General features: G+C 38.1%; 1 protein-coding gene across 1 annotated transcript in view; it reads right to left on the reverse strand.

Annotated features, from left to right (window-relative positions):
- Positions 1-400: 400 nt before the first annotated feature.
- TMPRSS3 (transmembrane serine protease 3) overlaps positions 401-25,089 on the reverse strand; it is a 36,145-nt gene continuing 11,456 nt past the window's right edge. Inside the window, exons 9-13 of the mRNA XM_058186225.1 lie at positions 24,394-24,563; positions 22,986-23,081; positions 20,730-20,872; positions 14,672-14,860; positions 401-505 (exon numbers count right to left, since the gene is read on the reverse strand). Coding sequence (XP_058042208.1) covers positions 401-505; positions 14,672-14,860; positions 20,730-20,872; positions 22,986-23,081; positions 24,394-24,563 — 703 coding nt within the window. The remainder of the gene's footprint in view (positions 506-14,671; positions 14,861-20,729; positions 20,873-22,985; positions 23,082-24,393; positions 24,564-25,089) is intronic.

Consider the following 25,089-nt stretch of genomic DNA (forward strand, 5'->3'; position numbering starts at 1 on the left):
TAAGGGGCATGCATAAGAGCACAAGTGTGCCTACCGTTCCTGTCCTATTGTTTCCCTCCATTATATCCAATTAATATAGTTATTACATACTTATGCTTATATATATGCTTATATATTGTATAGTTATTTCATGTTTATGCTTATATATACTGTTGTGACAAAATAAATAAATAAAAATAAATAAATAAATAATTCTCAATCTGTCTTGTGATGTTATTGAAATGTCTTCCTTTGTAAAATATTACCTTACCCATTTGGTTTTGAAGGAGCGTAGTCAATATTTGCTGTTTGCTTCTGATATGATATACTGCTAGAAATCATTTATTAGGAATTAAGCTTTGTTATTGTCTTCTGCTTATATTATTGTATGCTGTCAGAATTTAGTTGTTGGAAACTACTTCTAGCTTTGTAAATTGTAGCCTTGATACTGGTTAGCATTAGTATAAAGTTTGTTATCTTGCTTCTGTGTCTTGCTTCTATTCTTGGTTTCATAGCTAGGCACATCCTTGAAAATATAGAAGAAACTGTTACCCAGGAATATCAGGCCTCATAGATAAAGGAACCAAAGTAGGGATTTGCCTCATAGATTCTGAATCCTGAAAGCATTCTGCTGAGTAAACAACTTGGCCAGGGAGATAAACCACCCCTACACAAGGCTACAGGGGCCCGAACAAAGAACACTTTAAAGACCACATTGATAATGATGAACCTTTGTCTCTGATTGGGTAAACTTTGTTTCTAATGGGGTAAAACGTATATAATACTCTGAGTCACTCTTGCAGGGATGTGAGATGCATTTTGTCTGTATGTTGTGGATATAATTTTGCCTTTTTACTTTGGCCATAAATAAAAAAAACCTGTTATTTTTTGCAAGCCACATGGAGTCTCACTCTCTTTGGCATCTCAGTGGCTCAGGGAAACTTCTGGGACTTTACAACAAGATTCTATATTTTTAAAGAACAGCAATTGAAACATATTCTGAAAAACAAGATTGGGAAAAACTCACTGTATATGAAGGAGCACTACACTGTGTAATTTCTATCCACACAGTATTAGAAACAAAGGCCATATTTTAAACAGTGGGAAGAGATAATATGAAAGCACAAACTATTTTTTACTACTTCAGTTGTTGTGAGTTACCTAAAAACAGCAGTCCTAACAGGCGAACATATAATATGTAATAAAGGACATCCACTGAAATTTGGCAAAGAACAAAAAAGAAGCACCTTGCTTCCCAGAGTTGTAGGTGCTCCATCACTGAAAGTTTTCAAGAAAAGATTGGACATCCATTTGTCTTGGATGGTATAAGGATTCCTGCCTGCAGGGGGTTGGACTAGAAGACCCCCCCTAGACCTGCCATTAGGGAGAGTAAGTTAACTGGTTCAGATAGCAGGTGCTGCGACATTCCTGTTGCAACATAAATAGGATTTACACATGATCATTATTAGAATGAATGGAAAGGAAGGATGGCTGTTACTTTATCAGCAGCACTGAATGAAATTTCAACTGTCTTCAGTGTATAGAACGGAAAGTGTGAATCTTATGTTCCAACAGCCAAAAATGTGGGACAGCGTTGCTCTCTTATATGAGAGGGGTTGCTGTCTCTAATCTGATAAAGATAAAGTTGCATCTTATTGCTTGCAAAAGAACAGTCTTCAGCCCACGATTATTAAACTTTGACGTTACCAGGTTTTGGTTTGGGTATCAGTTTGGTTCAGGCAGAGCTTCCCCTTCACTGGGGAATCAGACATTCCCCAGTGAAGGGGATATGCAAATATTAAGATATTCCAGACTCTAGCAATGCTTTCAAGCTGAATGAGATTTTTTAAAAAAAATCATGCTCACGCTTGCAAGTGGAAGGATGACTTTCTCTATGCACAGACAGCACTGGATCAATGGAACACAGTGATTCCTGCAGCAATATGAGTGCTGAGTTTCATGTTTATACGGTTTCGCATTCCCGTGTCCAAAGAGCATAGCATAACATGAAGAGTTCGTGGCACCTTAAGCAGGCTCACAGAAAATGTAAATGATTTAGGCTCCAATTTAGCAAGACCCTGAAATTATTCATTTTCACACACACGTCGTACAGATAAAGTCACCTCAATGAAACTGAAAGAAACTTGTAGCCCAGCAGTGACTTAGAGGGAAAGATACAAACCTTCTAACGAAGCAGGCTTGAAACACCAGGGGACATTATGTACATTTGAATCAAAACAGCCATGTTTGGCTTTGCACTCGCTTCAGTGATGGCCACAATTTATTCTTGCTGTTGCTGGAACATTGCATTGCTCCATAGCTATTTGAAACAGAGCACAATATTACCAGGTTGATTTATTTATCATATGTCATTGTCTCTACAAATAACAAATAAATAATTATTTAACATTGTGGCAATAATTCCATTAATTATAATCTTAACTGCAATATCAAAAAAAAATAAAATAATAACAACTCCTAAAAGAATTGCTGTCTAGTGAACTATTTCTTATATATTCTAATATTTCTTCTCTTGTTCTATTTTCATTTTCCAAATTCTCATTACCTCCTTTTGGGCTCACTATTGAGCAATTTTGCCTATGCTTTTATTATTCATATATTTTAATCTCTCACTGTTTGATCTTTCGTATTACATGCACTATAGAGAAATAATGAAAATGTGTACACTTACAGGAATGGGCATTGCTGAACCCTATGGTTAGGCAAATAGTCAAAACCCAGAACATTTTAGTTTCTGTTGCAGTTTCTATGCGCTCTCTTTTCTGGAAAGAAGATGGTGATTCTGTTGGAGAAAACTGGTCAGGACAATGACCGAAAGGTGCTTTTTTCAAACGGCAACTAGACTTCCTTGATTTTTCTTGAAGTTCTTTCACGTCTCAGCCAAGAAACTGCTTCAGTGCTAAGTGGTGGGGAATGGAAAGATTTATATTGTTTGCATCAGCCAGTCATTATCATCTTGAGAGTTATTTAAACCACCTAGGAGCTAATATAATATAATATAGTATAGTATAGTATAGTATAATATAATATAATATAATATAATATAATATAATATAATATAATATAATATAATATAATACAATACAATACAATACAATACAATACAATACAATACAATACAATACAATACAATACAATACAATACAATATAATATAATATAATATAATATAATATAATACAGTACAGTACAGTACAGTACAGTACAGTACAGTACAATACAATACAATACAATACAATACAATACAATACAATACAATACAATATAATATAATATATAAGTTATAAGTTATAAGTTATAAAATATAAAATATATTATATTATATATATCCTGCTTCTGGGTGATATTCAATGTGTTGGTGATTTCCTTTAAAGCCCTTCATGGCATGGGCCCAGGTTACTTGAGGGACTGTGTCACCCCACTGGCATTGACCCATACCACTTGTGGCGGCAAAGGAGGCATACTGCGGGTCCCATCAGCCTGATTATTCTGGCTGGTAGGATCCAAGGGGGAGGATTTCTCTGCTGTTACTGTTAAGTTCGGGCAATGAAGAGGCAGGAGACCAACGAGTGGCAACAGCTCTTTAGTTTATTGTGACCCAGCAAAAGACAACCGGCAAAAACCCCTCTTTAAATACTCTTTTGGCTGAGGCTTCAACCAATCAGCAACGTGCAATTTTCCCGCCCAAAATTCCCTCTTGAAGTTCAAAATACATTACAGTTACTCTTCCCCTCTGGAACAACTTGCTCCCCCCTCCCCCATTGAGGTTGACCCCAACCTTCCTATCTTTTCATAAGGGCCTAAATGTTGACCAAGAATCTGGAGAAAGCATAGAAGGCGTGTACATGCAGATGGCTCCATTATTTCTGCACACTTTCAAGGCCATGGAAAGCTCCTTGGGAAACACCCAATATCCCTAGGGTGACACCCAATGTCCTTGGAAGACCTCCAAGAGTGGCAGATGACTATTTCTGGTTTTCTTTCTGTTATCTGTCAGGTGCCAGTGTTGCTGGGTGACTTCGGTATCTCTTGTGTGCCAGCTTTGCTGGGTGGATTACATATGTACTAAAAGAGTATAAATGCAAGCATTTCTTGATACTCAGGGCTTCCTTTCTTTTAAAGGGGCCCGTCTTTGTTCAGCCACATAAACACGTAAGCTTAAAGGCAACTTCTGGGTTTTATGTCTTTATTTTATCAAGCCACACCTCAGAACCGGCATAACATAAAGACGTGGCTCTGCCAGTAGGCTTGGGGCCCCAGTGTGGGACAGCGCAATGGAGGTGGTTGATTGGGTAATAACAGATCCCATCTCCCCACACTTGCCTGCAGGTTTTAATGTTGATTTTAATTATTTATGTTTGAATTGTACATGTATTTTTAGGACTGTAAGCTGCCCAGGGTTATCTGGTGGAAAAATGGCCAGTCAAATAAATGAATGAGTGAGTGAGTGAGTGAGTGAATGAATAGCTCAACTATTTCAACTAGTTCTGTATGCATCTAATTTAACTCCAGCCCAAAGCTTTGCATCTACTTTAAATGCTTTGTTGAATGTTTTGCTGAAGTCAAAGTATGTCAGCCCTATAGGGTAGACAGACTAAGAAACCAATGCCATTATAGGCTAAAACTACTTATATTAGAACAGCTGTGCTTTTGGGAAATAACCAGCCATGCAGAGAGGAAGAATCAAGTAGGGAGTTAACCTTCAATTGTCAAGAGATCCAAACTGATACCACCACTGCTCCCCCCTCCCCAAAGTTCCATGGAACCTTATCAGTTTATTCCCAAGGGAAGGCAAGCAGCCTGGAGAAATCCCTGTATTCTAAGCAGAATTTCAGTAGTCAACCTGAATTCTTCACATGTTGCTCTGTTGCCTGATATATAATAACAGAAACTTCTGATTGTGCTGCTCATCTCCCTCACTGTATTTTCATATGAATGACAGAGGGATCTGTCTGAGAATGTTTTCTCAAATTAGTTTCTTGGAAAGTACTCCAGTTATGCTTTAATAGGATCATTGCTTTAGTAGGAACTCTTCCTCCTGTCCTTCAAGACTATTTGCTGTGCCTTCTGCAAGGTATTCTACAGGATATGCTACATCCACCACATTCCCATGGTCAGCTAAGCTGATGAGTCTTAATTACCTTGGGATTCTCTTTGAAGATAAAAGCATTTAACCTTCTCCAATTTTCTAGCACTATGGCCATTCTTTGATTCCACAAGGAATAGAGAAGAGGGCCTTATAATAACATCTGCAAGCTCATTTGAAATTCAGAGATCTAACTTGGCTGACCCTGGAGATTTGTCCATACTTTATTGCAGATTTATTGCTTAGCGCTCCATAGAATTTCTTGCCTTCTATTTTTGTTTTTGTTTATTTTGTTTTGCCGTATAAGCCGTTATTATACAATTCTTGCAACACTTTTCAAAAGTTAAAGCAGGGTGGGTTAAACAATACAGAACCAATTATAAATATTCCATTTGGAAGCATATTTTAAAGTCATGATATTATCATGAGGAAACACTGCATATATGTATATAATATATACATCAAATTTGTGATATATATATAGATATAATGTGGGGTTGCCTCTGAAGATTATTTAGAAATTGTGATGAAGTTTCCTTCTAATGTGGGAGCAGAGCTTATCATTCATGGGTTATTTCACAAATATAGGTTTCTGATTTAAGTCACGAAGTAATTATGCTCAATCTATGTGCATTAATAACATTACGTACACGTATGGTGCAGAATAGTTTTGAGAAGTTGACTGGTCCCCATTTAGTATATTGTCCAATTCAAAGTATTCGTTTTGAGTTTTAAAAAAATTTCATAATTTAGGACTGGATGTTTGAATGATCAGTTAGATCCATTATGTACCTAACCATGCGTATACTTTCAATGGAGTGTCCTTCTGATGACCCTTTAGGACAGTAGAGTAGTTACCAGAGACAAAGTTGTTTCTCTGTTGCCACTTCCTGACACTTATGACCTTATGTTCTTAAGAGCAAACATTTTCCGCTGTCTTATATCCTGTTTTTTAAGATGTACTCTTTTTTTGTCTCTTGTCTCCATTTTGACTGCTGGTGACTGCCTGGACAAGCCTCTGCAGTTTTCTTGGCAAGGTCTTTCAGAAGTGCCTTGCCATCGTTTTCTTCTTCCTAGGGGTGAGAGAGAGTGTCATCCAGCTTATGCCTAAGATAGAACTTCTGCTTTCATGAACTGTTCTTCTTGAAGCACTAAGGTTTGCTAAGCTTGAGATACTTTTTCTAGAAGCCACAAAATATTATGCTCATTGTTATTTAAAGCACTTTTCTTATGGAACTTCACCGGTGATGAAATTTTTATACCACATATTCTCCTATGACTTTTTCTAGACAGGCCAAGAAATTATTATTAGTAGTAGCATTGCATATTCCTAAATATGATTAAATATATTGAATAGGGTTTAGTCTTAAGCAAGGATTACTTCATATTCTCAACGTGCAACCAGGGTATGAAATTGTTATTGTCCTTTTCTTTGTACTAGGATCCTTTAAAAGGAACACATTGCTGCTTGTGAAATCTAGTTATCTTAAATACTAGATGAAAGCAATTTTTCTAAATACTGTAGGTCTTGTGGTTATAATGCAATCTGTGGCAATACCTAAATTGTTCATTATTCATTTCTCAACAGGGAATGCGTGCAGACTCCAGTGTGAGCACACTATGACAAAAGACTGAATTGTAACATCCTCTGTTTTCAAATCTCATTAAGACTGTTCCAAGAAAAGAAAAATACCTCATGGGTGACATCTGTGTAAGTTATGTTTGGGTCTGCAGTTGCCATGTTGGCTATGAATTCTTAAGCCACCTCCAGTTCAGTGCCTCAAGACAGCAGATTGAAGTCTCACAGACCCAACAGTCTAGGACAGTGGTTCTCAACCTGAGGTCCGTGGACCCCTGGGAGGCTTGGATGTTGTCACAGGGGGTCCACAAAGGCTTGAAGAAATGTTATGATTTAAATCTTGAGTTAAGTCTTGGGGATCCATGGTCATGGTCTATAGCCATAAAAGGTATTTAAAGGGGTCCATGATGAAGAAAAGGTTCAGAACTACTGGTCTAGGAGATACCACTATCACCTCCACAACAAAGTAAGGCAGCTCAAGTGAGAAGGCTGGTATAGCAGCAACAAATCCAACTGCTTCCTAGGGCCCAACTTCAATCAAGATATTTCATATTTGGCTAATATATGGCAAAGTGTCTCTAAAAGTCATTAGGCTTTCTCAGAAGATGGTGCCACCCTTCCTGCCCAAGACTGCAATTGGTGTCAGACTCAAACCCCAGGTAGGTATATTTCAGAGATGGAAACATCCCTCACTGGACCCAACCTGGTTATACATGCCTGATTAGCTGCCTTATCCACTAGCAAATCATGGATGAGGGAGGCCTTACTATACACCAAACTAACATTTAGCACAACAACCAGAGACCAGGACTACTGAAGATCTAATCAATATTGAGGACCAGAAGATGAGATCATCCCAGAGATTGATATTCCCTTCCCCAGGAGACGATAACTTCTGTTCCCTATTGTAGGACAGAATAGACTTTCTCTTTATAAGCTGCTTTTAAAAGGATTGTTTGCTTTTTTTTTCCCCAGCAACATTTCATTTTGCAGCTTTCTCTACTTTGCCTTGAATGCAGATCTTAATTAATTAAATGCATTCCACTGTGATGTAATAGTTAAGCCACTGGATCAACATTGGGAATGACAGCTTCAAGTCTGTCAGCTGCCATAGTGCCCCATTGTGTGATTTATACCATCAAACATCCACAACTGCTTATTCCAGGTCCTTGGAAATGACTTGATTGGCAAACAGAAATGTCAAATCCAGTCTGAACATCTCTCTGGCTGTGTGGCAATCATATAATAATACTGATTTGAACACAGCTTCACTCTCATGCTTCCTAGCAGGGACAACACAATCTGAGTTCTCTGACCAATTATGGGCTACCTTAACACTCATTGAGTTTTGACATGGTTGTGGACTTTGTCTGCTCTAAGGAAGGTGACAGCTATACCAGAGGTTCAATCAGATCTCATCAGAGAAGTCAGACAAAGAGAGTCTCTCCCATAAAAATTATGGTGAGACATAAATTACTGAAACCCATATTGGCTTGGTCATCGCCCAGGTGAACAAGGACCATGCTAGGTGTTGGAGTTCCTGGACATTTGGTGAAAAATGGGCTACAGGACTCAGGACTGTTGGCTGAGCAACCAGGGCCAGCAGCTGCAGAACTACTGGGGGAAAAGGTGTTTACTCATCACAAATATACAGTGGCAGAAAACAAAGAAATAATAATCTGTTATTACAGATCAAGTCCAACAAGAAGAGAATATTTGAAATGAATACACCAAGTCTGGAAAAACTACATCCAGAATCAGAAATAACAGAACAAAGACCAGCAGATCAATGATTTATAATACAAAATAAAGTATTGACAGAAGCAGCATTGGTACAACTAAAAAAGTCTACACAAGGCAAAAAAATCAAAGCTTTGCCATAAGTCCCTCAGACTGTAGAGGCAAACCAGAGGGAATTGGCAGCAGCAGAAGCCAGCACAGATATAGAATAGAATAGAATAACAGAGTTGAACGGGACTTTGGAGGTCTTCTAGTCCAACCCCCTGCTTAGGCAGGAAACCCTACACCACATCAGACAAATGGTTATCCAACATCTTCTTTAAAACTTCCAGTGTTGGAGCATTTACAACTTCTGCAGGCAAGTTGTTCCACTGATTAATTGTTCTAACTGTCAGGAAATTTCTCCTTAGTTCTAAGATGCTTCTTTCCTTGAATATAGAATTGTTTTCATTCAGAAACCAGCTCTATCACCAAAGAAGTAGAAAAATTGAAAGAAAGAATAACTGAATATCTAGAACAGTACGAAAGTAACAGAATAAGATTGCCTGCATTGAAGCTTGTTCCAAAGAAATAGCTAGCACAAACATTAAAAGATGCCAATACTGTAAGAAGCTGAAGAGCAAGACCAAAAAAAAAAAAAACCTAATCAAGAAATACTACTTAGAAAAGAGGAAGATTAAGAAAGCACTGGAAATAATAAAACTGCAAATAACAGCTATAGCCAAGAAGATCAGCAGATATAAAGCTTGAAATTATAAGCAGAATCTCCAATTTCAATCTACTCAGAAATGTTCCTACCAATCCATCAATGGAGAAACCGCAGTGAATAACAATATCCCAAGATTCAAGCTGACAACATTAAAGTCAAGAAAAAGGTTAGAAGTGAATACATCAAGACAATGAAGAAAATCTTAAAGTCCAAACTCAGTGAGGAAACGCCATCAAAGCAGTTTAAACATGAGCAATTCCAATCATTAGAAACACAGCTAGAAGAGTGGACTGGACTCAAGAGGAACTAAAGGCCCTGGATAGGGAGACCAGAAGAAATAATGACAATGAATCATGATCTTCATCCTTACAGCTGTGTTGATGGAGTATATTTATCAAGGAAATTGGTCAGCATGGAATATTGCAAGTAAATCAGAAAATTGAAGAAGGCCATTGGAGGAATATCTGAAACATAGAGAATAAGATGTACTGAAGCTAATGTACCAGGAAGGCTAATTGACTATCAAGGAGGCCAAACTGAACTACAAGAAAGAATAAATAAAGAACAGAAAAAAGACATTGGAAGACAAATTATTACAGGGCCAGTGCATTTAAAAGAATAGCAGGCAAAGCAGATAATAAGAACACCTGGCAATGGTTAAGAGCAGGAAAATTGAAGAGACAGAGATGTTCATTCTGGCTTTACAACACCAAGCCTTAAGAACAAATGCGTACAAAGTCAGAACTGAGAAGACAGCTACAAATGCCGTCTCTGGAAAGATGCTGAAGAAACAGTCGATCACCTGGTTAGCTGCTGCAGGAAGTTCGCACAAACTGATGACAAACAAAGGCACAACAAAGTAGCAATAATGGTGCATTGGAAGATCTACAAGAAATACCATTTGCCTGCAAGCAAGAACTGGTGGGATTATAAAATACAGAAAGTATTAAAAAACAAAGAAGTTAAAGTGCTTTGGGACTTTAAAATTCAAATAGACAAACATCTGACACATAACACCCCCAGACTTAACAATTGTTGATAAGAAAGACAAAAAAAGTCTGGATAGTGGACATGGCGATACCTGGAGATGTAGACTAGAAGAGAAAGAACTGGAGAAGATAACAAAATATGATGACCTGCAAATAGAAATAGAATGACTGTGGGAAAAGAAAGCAAAGGTAGTACCCATGGTCATAGATACCTTAGGTGCAATCCCAAAACAACTGGAACACCACTTGAATACCATTGACATTGACAAATTCACCATCAGTCAATTGCAAAAGGCAGCTTACATCCTGTGATGATATCTTTAAACACCATCAAAATCCACATCTGTCTATCCCAGGTACTTGGGAAAGACTCAATAGGTGGATAAAAATGCCAAATCCAATCTGGACATCTTTCTGACTGTGCAACAAGCAACTGATCTGAACACATTTGACTTTGGTGTTTGTTAGCAGGGACCACATAATCTGTGTTCTCTAATTAAGGTTGGTCGCACAGTCAGCCAGATGTTTTGACTGGGTTTGGCATTTTTATCCACTTAGCAAGTCCTTCTAAAGGACCTGGGATGGGTAATGTTGATAGTGTTAAACCAAGCCCTTGAGAAGAACTCTATAGGTGGATTATAATGATAAACTCAATTGAAATATCTGAGTAAGTGCATGACCAATCGTAATTAGAACATAGATTTTCTGTGTCCTGTCCCAGCTAGCAAGCACCAAAGTTAAGCTGTGTTCAAATCAGTAAATAAGTGAACTTATATATTTAAATAAATTCAATGTTCAGCTGGTATCTAACTGTATTTCTATCAGAATTCCATATATAAAACATTCAGTAGTCTCCTCTCCCCTTTTATATGCATTCTTTCCATTTGTGGTGTAGGACCTTAGCTCATTCTTTAAACATGTTTTTAATTTGTTCTGCTTGTTTGGCTAGATCTTACATTATGGTTTCATTTTAAAGCAATTGGATTATGGGTAGGATTTTTTTAAAAAGGACCAATGGTTTACAAATAAGCTTTCATTTCCAGACTTGACGAAGTCATCCAAAGAAGGTAAAAATTCTCCATTGTAAAAGTATATTGTGTAGTTAAAGGAAACAGGAAGAGTTGCAGCACCTTTCTTAAAAAGTACAAAAATTATCGAAGCTGAAAATGAATTGTAGAACATTTTGATGAATGCATGATGATGATGATGCTAATCGTCTCCTTTCCACTCTTCTCTCTATGGATAAAAATCAAAATTGCATTAGGAGCGCATTTTGGGATATTGAACAAAGTCCTAAGGAAATTAAGTGCTTTCATAAACCCTTAGTTTGTATATGGGCCATGTTGCATCCCACATGAAATTTGTGGAACTATTTTGTCCATAAACAGCTTGACTGATGCTGGAAGGTAATTTGCCCCATTTCCTATAAAATTTAATTTATAGTGTGCTCTTTTGGGCAGTAGAAGTACCAGAATTTACTTGGGTGGTTAATTTCTAGGAGCTGTGATGGTGAACCTATGGCACGTGTAGCCAAAGTGGCACACAAAGCCATGTCACCTGGCACGCGTGCCCTTGCCTGTTTGTCTTCTGGGTTTCTGGCACGCATGTGCACACAATGATCAGCTATCCTTTGCACGCGTGGCAGTGCCGAAAACCAGCATGTGCATGCACGCCATCCAGCTGATCATCAGGTGCAATGCACACTAGAACCCGGAAGTTCAGCTTTCCCAGAGCAAGGCCTCGACAAGCACACACATGCGCTCAACCTTTCTGTGCAACCTTTTCAGCACTTGGTGCCTAAAGGCTTGAAAAACTTTGTCCAAAGTTTTCACTTACTCTAATTCATGGGAATAAATTGACCACTTGTGCCTTTGTCTTGTTGTTGAAAAAACTAAAAGTTATGATTCCTCATAGTTGATAACTATGTTCTTCATTACAGAAGGGTGCTATGATTGTTAATGCAGTTTACTGTAAACCGCATGTGGAGAGTTCATGTGGCAATAATACTGGTGAACATTTCCACATAGATCAGCAAAATCAGCATTTCCAAAGTTTATGGAAAGGTATTGACTCAGAATCAGAAGATCCATACATAGACAAACCATGGGAAAAGTGCTAGGCTAACACTGATGCAGCTTTCATGTACATCAAATGTTCTTCCTAAATTGTGATTACATTATAAACCTCTTTCAATAAACTTATTAAAATTGTAACTGTTTATTCATTTGTAATTCACTGATAAGAGCCTAACAGCTTTTATGTAACAGCTGGTATGTAGGGATCACAGTTTCCATGGACACATTAATCATAATATCCACATTTGGTCTTTACATTGTTTTTTTAGACCTCCATATTTTTTATTCTGTTTCATTTACAATAGAGCTTGTTCATTCCTTTACTGCACCCATTGTATAGTCTAAGGCCGTAGTGGCGAACATATGGCACGTGTACCAGAGGTGGCATGCAAAGCCCTTTCTGTGAGCATGTGTGCCTTCGCCCCAGCACAGTATGCCATAGATGGGTGTTGGCAAGCCAGGGGCTCTTTTGTCCCTCCGCTGTGGCTCCCTGTCATGTGATCCCACCACTGGCTGGCCTCGCCCCTCAGCCACCCCTCCCAGTTACCCCAAAGGAGTCTTTGAAGGCTGAATGCCAAGAGGCATGGATTTCCTCCACCCTCTGTGTTCCCACCCCACACTGAAGTGAACCAAGCAGGCCCCACTGAGCCCGCTTGAAAACTCCGCTGAGCGCAGCTCCAAATGTCATGGTAGCAGCAGGTAAGGTGCGCGCCCTGCCTGCTCCATTCTCAGCGGCCAGAGGTGGGGCTCCATGTCGCCACCTCCCAGCTGGAGCACCATGTTTGTTTGCTTGCTGGTCACCTCTGAGCTGTGGTCAGGCTACCCGGGGCCCTACCATGGGGGGAGAGAGGGAGAGGAGGGGGGTTGTCTCCTCAACAGGATCCAGGTTGGAGTTGCCTTATTTTGCATGGATCTCTAACGCTTGGCTTTGCCTGCCATCCTCCACTCCCCTTCCATAGCCCAAGTGGTTGGATTCACACAACATTTGTTATGATAGATAGATAGATAGATAGATAGATAGATAGATAGATAGATAGATAGATAGATAGATAGATAGATAGATAGATAGATAAGACAGAGAGAAAGAGAGAGAAATGAGAGAAAGAAAGAAAGAAAGGAAGGAAGGAAAGAAAGAAAGAAAGAAAGAAAGAAAGAAAGGGAGGGAGGGAGGGAGGGAGGAGGGAGGAGGGAGGAGGGAGGAGGAAAGAGACAGAGGAAAGAAAGAGAGAAAGAAAGGGGAGAGAGAGAGAGAAAAAGAGAGGGGAAGGGAAAGGGAGAGAGAGAGAGAGAGGGAAAGAAAGAGACAGAGAGAAACAGAGATAGAGAGGGAGAGAGAGAAAGAGAGAAACAGAGAGAGGGAGGGAGGGAAAGGGGGAGAAAGAGAGGGAGGGAAAAATAAAGACAGAGAGTGGAGAAAGAGAGAGAGTGACAGAGAGCACGAGAAAGAGGGGGAGGGGAAAGAGAGAGAGAGAGAGAGAGAGAAAGGGGGGACAGAGGGAGGGAAAGAGAAATGATATTACAAAAGTTTTTCTTTTTTATTGTTGCTAAACATAATATTTCAAATGCAGAAAAAAAATTAAGGGGCATAAAAGTGCATATATCATGTTTTCTTAGAACAATGAACTGAACTCTGCCTTGTTTATCATTATTTTAGGTATTAAAACCTCCTTATTAAGGTTAAATTGCTGTTGGCGATCAGTAAGTGGGTTTTGGGTTGCAGTTTGGGCACTCTGTCTCTAAAAGGTTTGCCATCACTGGTCTAAGGATTGAGTAAGGACTGCTGAGAAAGAGTGATAAAAGAGTGATAACATCAATCTTATGACTTGATCACTCAAGTTGTTTGTCATTCTACAGATAAGTGAAATATTACATTGGGAGGTGCCCTGCATGAAGCCTGCTACTGTAGTCATGTTCCTGAAATAATTGCCTCTAATTAGCAGTGCAAAACCAAGCAGGAAATGATTAAACATAACTCTGCAAATCTAATCTTTCTCATGTTTTATCCCTGGATAAATAGAAGCATACTAGGGTGCAGCAGGATTATCGTACTATCAAAGTTCAGTTGGCACTCAGCCTTGTAGCATAAATCTTTGCATTTTATCAGTCTCTCCTCCTACTCCTGGAAATCAAGAATTGGGTTTGGTTTCTTCCCACCCACATAATAAACATTGGATTTCAACAATTGCTGCTACAATTGCAAACTTAATGTGGTATAAAATCAGTTAAAGATGAAGCAAAATCCCTTTCTGCTGTGCCATTCACATACTTGCAACAGAGAAAAACACGAACATCTGCAGGGAGGAAGGAATTAAGATGGCAAACGCAACCACATAATTGAAGTCCATTTCCTTTTACATTGGTGGATGCCAAAAAGGGTTGAGATCTGAGTACACAGTAGTGGCTGCCATGTTGACTATTTTATCTCCCACTACTGATGTCCCGGGGGTGGGTGGGAAGAAACATAATTGCATGCCTGCTCCACTGGATAAAATACCCTTAAGCTCGGAAAAGAAACTATCAGAGAATAAACCTCCATTTGTTCATGTATCCAATCCAGAAATGAAGTGATGCGACTGTAGACTCCAGGTTTGTTTTCTTCTGCGCAGCCCACCCCAAAACTGGTTGTTCCTACCAACTTCCAGGCATTCATATCTTTGCATGCCAATGGCCCCCCGCTGTCTCCCTGAAAGAAACAGAAAAACATAATGTGGCCATGTCTGATAAATATTGTTGATAATTATCGGAGCATTCATAGTCTTGAGAACATTTGCTATCCTACACCATACTTTAAGCACCACCATCTTAGAAACCAGTAGAGCAATTAATTAAGCAAGCAAGTGTAAGCTTTTATTCAAGCTGCTTAGCAACTGCAAATGAAGAGAAAGACTCTGTGTGATGTGTTCACAGCATGACTTTTCTGAGAGTCTGACAAAAGTTTTATGAAAAAAGAAACTTCCTTTTGTCATTGTCATGTAGCTCAGTATTTCTCAACCTTGGCCACTTGAAGATGAGTGAAATTTTGGGAGTTGAAATCCATATATCTTCATGCGGACAAGGTTGAGAAACACTGATACAGCTTATTATAACCTATCAGGCTGATCGTGGTTATTCTCTACTGTCTCCCTCAACTTGGGCTTCTCCATAAAAGAGTAGGAAGTGATGCCCAGAATCCCAAACCACCATCTCCAGAGGCAACATGTATAAAGAGGGATATTTCTGTAAGAAGCAGGAGCAGATCTTTGGCAAAAACTGAAACTGAGTTCTTCTATATTTAACAGCTAAGCTTTGAATTCTTGCCATCCTTCCTTTTCTTATGTTCTCCTAAACAAAACATGGTGGGTGAATTTCTTAATTTACAATATTTCCAGTGATGTTTCCTTACATCTCCTATATCCCTGGTGGTGAACCTATGGCAGAGATGGCACACACAGCCCTCTCTGTGGGCATGTGCGCCGTCGCCCCAGCATCCTATGCCATAGGGTTGGTGTTGGCAAGCCACGGGCTCTTTTGTCCCTCTGCTGTGGCTCCCTGTCATGTGATCCCACCACTGGCTGGCCCCACCCCTCCCCCTTCCCTCCCAGTCACCCCAAAGGAGTCTTTGAGGGCTGAACACTGACAGGCACGGACTTCCTCCACCTTCTGCATTCCCATCCCATACTGAAGCAAACCAAATGGGCCGAGGTCTCCCTCACTGCTAAGCAGCCCCACCGAGCCCACCTGCAAAGTCCACCAAACATGGCTCCAAACACCAGTGGCAGCGGGCAAGGTGCATGCTCTGCCTGCTCTGCTCTCGCTGGCCAGAGGTGGGACTCCACGTTGCCGCCTCCCAGCTGAAGCACCATGTTTGTTTGCTTGCTAGTCGCCTCCAAGGAGGGAGCTGCGCTCAGGCGGCCCGCACCTCTGTCACAGGGGGAGAGAGGGAGAGGCAAGTGGTGGTCTGTCCCTGACAGAATCCAGGTTGGAGTTGCCTTATTTTGCATGGATCTCTAACACTTGGCTTTGCCTGCCATCCTCCACTCCCCCTCCACAGCCCAAGTGGTTGGATTCACATGACATGTGATGCTGGGCAGGAGAGGATGGATGGATGGATGGATGGATGGATAGATAGATAGCTAGTTAGGTAGGTAGGTAGATAGATAGGTAGATAGATAGACAGACAGATAAATGAGAGAAAGAGAGAGACAGAGAGAGAGGGAAGAAAAGAGAGATGGAGGGAAAGAGAGAGAGAGAGAAAGAAAGAAAGAAAGAAAGAAAGAAAGAAAGAAAGAAAGAAAGAAAGAAAGAAAGAAAGGGAGAGAGAAAGAGAGGGAGGGAACGAGAGAGAGAGGAAGAGAGAGGAAGAGAGAGGGAGGAAGAGAGAGGGGAGGAAGAGAGAAAGAGAGAGAGGGGAGGAAGAGAGGACAGAGAGGAAGAGAGGAGGAAGAGAGGGGAGGAGGAAGAGAGGGGAAGAGAGAGGAGAGGGGAAAGAGAGAGAGGGAAAGAGAGAAATGATATTACAAAAGTTTTTCTTTTTTACTGTTGCTAAACGTAATATTTCAAAAGCAGAAAAAAAATTAAGGGGCATAAAAGTGCATTTATCACGTTTTTCTTAGAACAATTAACTGAACTCTGTCTTGTTTATCATTATTTTAGTAAAACCTCATTATTCAGGTTAAATTGCCGTTACTGCACTTTGGGATAAATAAGTGGGTTTTGAGTTGCAGTTTGGGCCTTCAATTTCTAAAAAGTTTGCCATCACTGTCCTATATCATTTCTATTTCCATGCATTTATAATTTGACCACAGGCTGATGTGACCCATGGACTTTTTCCTATGGCTGAGATGAAGAAAATCTGTCATCAAATGCCATTTAGAGGTTTTCTTTAAAAGATAGTATGTTTGCATAAGACTGACGGCAGAGGGCTTTTTAAAAAAGTTTTATTGGATTTTTATTTTTAAATATACATCAATATCCATACATGAACAGTGTGGCCTACAGGTATAATTCATTTTGATACAAGTAGCAATAATAATATTAATAATATTTGTTACATTAATTAAATTTATGTAATCCTAGTATTAATATACATGTTTGTTTTAAAGTAGTCATTCAATATTTCAAAGTTCCATTTTAATGCCAATGATATTATTTAAGCATACATAGAATAGAATAGAATAGAATAGAATAGAATAGAATAGAATAGAATAGAATAGAATAGAATAGAATTTTTATTGGCCAAGTGTGATTGGACACACAAGGAATTTATCTTGGTGCATATGCTCTCAGTGTACATAAAAGAAAAGATTCGTTCATCAAGGTACAACATTTACAACATAAATGATGGTCAATATATCAATATAAATCATAAGGATTGCCAGCAACAAAGTTACAGTCATACAGTCATAAGTGGAAAGAGATTGGTGATGGGAACGATGAGAAGATTAATAGTAGTGCAGATTTAGTAAAGAGTTTGACAGTGTTGAGGGAATTAATTGTTTAGCAGAGTGATGGCCTTCGGGAAAAAACTGTTCTTGTGTCTAGTTGTTCTAGTGTGCAGTGCTCTATAACGTCGTTTTGAGGGTAGGAGTTGAAACAGTTTATGTGGATGTGAGGGATCTGTAAATATTTTCACGGCCCTCTTCTTGATTCGTGCAGTATACAGGTCCTCAATGGAAGGCAGGTTGGTAACAATTATTTTTTCTGCAGTTCTAATCAGCCTCTAGTCTTTTTATCTAGTTATTGCTTATATTCTATTATATAAAAATTATATATGCTAATATTCCCCCTGTTTCTTATTTCTACCTCTATTCTGGCTTCTGGTCAGGCCACCATTACTAATCCTAGTGTTCATGCTTATATTAAGACATAGTCCTTCATTATTTGGTGGTTCAGTGTTTCAATATACCATTCTAGTACCAATCATCATATTATTTATACATACATAATAATACCATCTTTCAACCTCCAATCTTTCCATCTAACTATTGCTTTATATAAAAGTGTACATTCTTATTTCTACCTCTATTCTAGTCTTTAATCAGACCATCATTATATTAGAAAAAACATTCCTTTCTATCCATCAGCTCTTGCCCATTTTAATACTTCAATTCTTATTCGTTTTTTAGGTTGCCTCCCATACTCCTCCCTTAGATCTTTGTCTCTATCAACATCTGTGTCTTCACCATTCAGTCTGAATATTTCTCCTATCTCTATCCCCCTAAGTTGCCATGTCTCCAGAGTGTCCACCCAAGCCCCTACCTCCCTTTCAAAAGTATCTTCCAGCTTATCCGATTCCATTTTTAAATCATTTAAAATACTTTTCCCCTGGTTTATTTCATCAGTCATTATTAACTTTATTGTCTTCTTCTCATCTCCTTGTTTTATTTGCTGATTTGTCTGTTCTATTTTTCCCTCCATTCTTTCTATTGTTTCTTCTCTTTCCTGGACTCTTTGATCTTCATTCATTATGAGTTGTAGGATATTTTCTATTTTCCCATTTATGCCTTGCACTAGATTCTTCATTTCTCTGTGATTCTTTGTCATAGTATCCCTAATGCTTTGAAACATCAATGCCATTTCTTTTGAAATCTCACTCATTTCCCCCTGAAGGAGAATCTTGTCTTATTTTGGTAAGTCCTGCTCTTATTCAATAGTCCAAAAACAATATATTCAGGTCCAATGTTGCTCCATAGAAAGCTCAATAACCATAGTTCTTTACATTTCAGGATTATTAATCTGTTCCATTTAAGTAGTCCAGGCAGTTTTCCAAAAATCAAAAGTCACTTTACTTTACTTAAAGGTCTTCCTTATTCTCACAATAGCATCCAGTAATCATAAAGTAGATAGTTATATACAGTGAATATCACCACAATCCTCCATTTGGATGTTGTTTATTTCTCTTATCTAAAATTTTGCAGGCTTGTAGAGGTATGGTATAATTTCCATTCACCAGTAGATGGCACCTCAGCTTAGGTTTCAGTGTTGTTTTGAGTCTAACAAATTGATTAATCCAAATTTAATTCAATTTATGGAAGCAACGTCAGCTATTCAAATAGATAATTCCAACATTTTATAATGCCTTTCCAGAACAATGCCTACCCAATTAAAAATCCAATTTTCTATGTTTTAAAAAGTCTTTAGCTTTTCTCGCCTTAGTTCCTCTCTTTTGGGTCTAGGATTTTTCTCTCTCTGGTTATTCGCTGCTTTAAGAAATAGTTTTAAGAGTCTCTTTTCCTGGATTTTTTTTCTTTTAAAGTTAGGGTCTAAATAAAAAAGGAATCTTCTCACCCAGCTCCAGTCACTGTTCATCTACACGGCTCCTGCACATTTCTTTGTTGCCTCGTCTGTCCCAGCTTCATGGGAGCAATGATGGCTGCCCCTTCTCCTTGTTGTGGATGAGAGGGAAGAAGCCCTGGATTAAACAGGAGAGTTGCTGCTTTCTGTGACATTCAGGGCACCCCTCTTTACTTCCACCAGCAGCCTGCAGAGTTGGCAGTGGAGTCAGACAGCGATGAGGCTGAGGAAGAACATGCGCCAGTTCCAGAGGCTGGGGAAGGCCTGTATGAGGGCTCTGCATCAAAGGCAGAGATGGGGCCAGGGCCATCAGGGAGTGATGTGCGGCCTCCGGAGCCTCCAGAGACTGACAGTACAGAGGCAGAGGGACAGGAGGAGCAGGTTCCTAGTGCACAAATGAGAAGAGTTGCCAGAAGGCAAGAGCAGCTAAAGCAAAGAGGACAACTCAGGAGTAGGGCCAAGAGATGATTGGCCCCTCCCAGAAGGCTTAAAAAACCAGCAACGACTCTTGGGCTGTTTGTCGGAAAACAATGTTGACAGACTTGTTTCTTGTCTTGCTGCATTTATTTCTTGTCAGTGTCTCCTGCTTCTGAACTTTTGCCAAGAAAAGCCTTTGGCAGTTTGCGTAATTAGACCAAGGTTGGTGACAAGACTGAAAAATTGTGTTATGAAGAATTTGTTTTGAATTAGTTTGGACTATGCTGAGAGTGAGTTTAATTCTCAGTTGTTCTAATAAAGTCTGTTTGTTTTTGAACTGATTGCATCTAATAATACCTACTTGGGCCTGGGTCACAACAATTTCACTACCCCTACAAGTGGCTTTATCTCCTTTTGGAGCCCTCCAACAGGGAGAACTTGGCATGGGAGCACGACCCACTCCTCATGTCTGATCTAACTGCGACATCAGCCGGAAGTCAGCACAGAACTTTTTTTTAAATGAAAATTTAATCAACAATAACATTTAGACATTTTATTTATTTATTTATTTATTTATTTATTATTTAGATTTTTATACCGCCCTTCTCCCGAAGGACTCAGGGCGGTGTACAGCCAGATTAAAAAACAGTACAATATACAAATTAAAACAAAAATTAAAATAACATATTCTATAAATGGCCGAAAATTTAAAACCGTCAAATTTGACCCATAAAATTCATAAAATACCCCAATTAAAATTATTAAAATTCAAAAGTTTAAAAAATTAAGCCAGTCCCGCTTGGATAAACAAGTGTGTTTTCAATTCATTGCTTCAATTCATGTAGCAATAAGAAATGTTTTACCTGACAGGTGTCTATGCCTCCTTTTAAATAACCTGCACAAAGCATTGATGATGCTACAATTCCTCCATAGACCTCTCCATGATTGCACACTTTGTTAGAAATTAGAGGGACACCAGCATATTTCATGGTTTCTGAAGTATCACCTGATATCCCAAGACAATAATTAGTTTTTCCATTTCTGTGATAAGATGGCTTTTTTTAAAAAAAATGCTATAAGCAGTGATAAACTATATACTAAGAAGATTTCCTACAATTTAATATATTTTATTAGTCTTATATTCATAAATAAATGTAAATATGTTTATTCATTAACTATTTATATATATTGCTGCTTTATAAGATATTGGGTCATATGTATCAACTATTTTTGTTTGTTTGTTTGTTTGTTTAGAAGGAATTTTAATATCCAAAAAGAATTCAGAACTGTTTAGAAATGTTTGACATTCAACCAGATATTCAACGAAAAAAACATTAACTTATGAATCTCAACTAGAGGTGAAATTAATCCCCACTACATTCCAGTGGATGTAAATTAGGAGCAGGAATGGAGCAATCTTCCCAAATCTGACTTATTTTGTATAAAGTCAATTATAGTCATTACTGTATAATTTTTGCAATTAAAAACAAAAAAGATTGAACTTATTTTCATGTTGTCTATGTTTTTTCATGATATGCATTTTTTGTACACCGCGTTTTCTACTATGTATATTTTGTGTCTTGCAATTTTGAGCTAGTTTGGTTTAGTAGTTAAACTGTGGCCTTAGAAACCAGGAAATTGTGAGTTCTAATCCTGCCTTAGGCATGAGCCAGTCACTCTCCCTTAATCCAATTCACTCCACAGGGCTGTTGTGGGGAAAAGAGAAGGAAGAAGGAGTATTTATATTTGCTACCGTGGCAACATAAAATGGCAGAATGAAAATAATTTTTTAAAAAAATTAAATATTTTTTTAAAAAATGTGTGTAATTTTTAAGCAGGAATCGCAATGTAAAATTCAGAGGAGTGCAAAGTAAAAAATTAACTGTATTCAGATCAACCTATAGAGTAGACTAATCAAATTTCCATACGTTACAAAAATAATGTGTGGTATTTATATTTTAGGAAGTAGACAATTTGGTTTTGTCAGATGTTTGGAACATCTCCTGCAGTCTTCTACCTTAAATAAAGCAGGAGATAGGAGATGATCTTCATATTTCTAATCATTTATTTATTTTGTTGGTACAGATAGTCCTCAACTTACAGCAGTTCATTTAGCGACCATTCAAAGTGACAACATCACTGAAAAAAGTGACTTATGACAATTTTTCACATTATGACCATTGCAGCACCTCCATGGTGATGGGATTTACATTTGGATATCTGACAACTGACTCACATTTATGACAGTTGTAATGTTCCAGAGATGATATCCTTTTGCGACCTTCTGACAAGCAAAATCAATAGGGAAACCGGATTCATTTAACAACTGTGTTACTAATTTAAGAATGCAATGATTCACTTAACAAAAGTGGCAATAAAAGTCATAAAAGTGGGCAAAACGCACTTAACAGATTTCTCACTTAGCAACATAAATTTTGGGCTCAACTATGGTTGTAAGTTGAGGACTACTTGTACATAAAGCAATAATTAACAGCTCATAGTAATTTTATTTCTATTTTGTGTTTATAATAATAATAATATCAGAGTTGGAAGGGACCTTGGAGGTCTTCTAGTCCAACCCCCTGCCCAGGCAGGAGACCCTACACACCACTTCAGACAAATGGCTATCCAACATTTTCTTAAAAATTTCCAGTGTTGGAGCATTTACAACTTCTGCAGGCAAGTTGTTCCACTGATTAATTGTTCTAACTGTCAGGAAATTTCTCCTTAGTTCTAAGTTGCTTCTTTCCTTGATCAGTTTCCACCCATTGCTTCTTATTCTACCCTCAGGTGTTTTGGAGAATAGTTTGACTCCCTCTTCTTTGTGGCAACCCCTGAGATATTGGAACACTGCTATCATGTCTCCCCTAGTCCTTCTTTTCATTAAACTAGGCATACTGAGTTCCTGCAACCGTTCTTCATATGTTTTAGCCTCCAGTCCCCTAATCATCTTTGTTTTAAATTTAAAATTTTTAAACATCTATGTTTAAATTTATTTTTTGTTTAGAAATAAAGGGTTAGGGTTTATTGAGAAGTTTATAGAAAGAAATTTATGTCTTGAATTATTTTTTTACATGTGACAGTTTGGTTGAAAAAGTTTCAAAGAGTTAAATGAATACCTCCTTCTTCTGTCGCTCCCCATCCTGATATCCAACACATTTTTCCTTCTGGAAAATGTTCTCCAAAATTAGGAAGGCAAATTGGCTCTACAAGACCTGTTTAAGCAAATAACATTCACTGTGAGATCATATCCCTCATCTTTTTTCTAAAGATTCAGAACTTTTAAAAATTTAAATGAAGTTTTTTGAATACTTCTTTTGTAGTACTACAGTATTGGGAGATTATAGAGGGTTGGGAAAGTGACAAGAGACTTCCTATTATTGAATTGAACATCCAGTTTTTAAATTATTTGAATTAAAAATCCAATTCTGAATCTATCAAATCCACAACCCGTAAAATAACAACAACAACAGTATCTTTAACACCATTAAACAACATCTGCCTAGCCTAGGTCCTTGGGAAGCACTTGAAGGTAGAATAAAAATGCCAAATCCAGTCTAAACATCTGGTTGATTGTGCCATAATAACATACAACAATGATAGAACAGCATAACTTAATAAAATAGGCCGTAATAGCTCAGGCTGTAAGGAGCCTGTTATTAGAACACAGTAGCCTGCAATTGCTGCAGGTTCAAGCCCGGCCCAAGGTTGACTCAGCTTTCCATCCTTTATAAGGTAGGTAAAATGAGGACCCAGATTGCTGGGGGGGCAATAAGTTGACTTTGTAAATATACAAATAGAATGAGACTATTGCCTTATACACTGTAAGCCGCCCTGAGTCTTCGGAGAAGAGCGGGATATAAATGTAAATAAATAAATAAATAAATAAATAAATAAATAAATAAAATAAAACCATTCCCTGAAAATGAGGAAAGAGTAAAATATAAATGGGGGGGAAATGAGTCTGCATACTTTGCGTAACTTCTAAAATCTGGATTTTATTTTGAAGTTATAACAAAGTGTCATTCACCGAAAAGCTATCAGAAAAGGAAGAACAAAAGGCATGTTTCTTGGTCTCCTTGTCTTGTCTTCAACTACTCTTAAAATTGTACAGATTACGAAACAGTCTTTCTCTCTGCAAATTGGGTTTTGGTAATCTCTCCCAGAGGACAGCTGTACTGAGATAAGAATCATAACCCACACTTTTCTTTCCTTCCTCTCCATCACAACTGCTTCTGCAAAATGAGCCTCAGATCACACATCAGTAACCTGCCTTCTGGAACTGGTTACTCTTCCTTTCCATAGCAAATACACAATATTTAAGAGAAATGAAAAGCATAAAAAGAATATTCCAACTTCCTACAGGTCTCACCTTCTCATGGTCATATAATATTCTTTCCGTAAGTGAGTACTTTCCAGAAGTGAGCACTGTAGCAAAAAATACATGTGAGAAATCTAGGCTATCCTTCTCAAAATGAATTTTAAATACAAAACAAGAGAAAAAGAAAATCAAGGGAGTAAAATTACCATTTAGTGCAAGTGGAGTAGCCAGCTTCATCAATGCTATATCATTCTTCATTGTTTTAGGCTTATAATTTTTATGGTATATAATTTTGTCCACTAAGTAAGGGTTAACAGGACTTTCTTCCAGGATTACTAAACCCACATGAACACTCCAAGCTCCTGGTAGGTACAAACTGTTTTAGCAAAAAAATTACAAATAAAAAGAAATTAATATCTTTTGACATTTAAAATTGGCTGTGTGTAAAGTTTTGAACTTTATGTTCAATAAGTTTTGATGTATAAGAGTTAATTTCCAAAAATATAGAATCATATGAGTCATATATCTTATATCATATCATATCACCGCGGCATTCACTTAATCACCATGGCATTTGCTTAAGCAATACCAGCAAAAATGATAAAAAAATAGGGTCTGGTCATGTGATGCCTCATCTTACAACTGCAACGACTCATGACCATAATTCCAAATTTAATTACAATTGTAAGTCAAGGACTACTTGTCTAAACATCTGCCAATGGTGTCAGCAGAAGTCTTATACTGTATTTCCCACTATCACCACCATTTCACAGCAACATTCAGGGACATTTTGGCAAATAATTCCATCCTCCTGATCAGTTCCAGAATTCAAATTAAAACATCAAAACCAGGCTTGAAAATCATCCCAAAGGTGCTTTTTCAAGAGGCAACTGGACTTCCTT

The sequence above is a fragment of the Ahaetulla prasina genome, chromosome 5 (assembly GCF_028640845.1).
Source record: "Ahaetulla prasina isolate Xishuangbanna chromosome 5, ASM2864084v1, whole genome shotgun sequence".
Classification (NCBI taxonomy): Eukaryota; Metazoa; Chordata; class Lepidosauria; order Squamata; family Colubridae; genus Ahaetulla; species Ahaetulla prasina.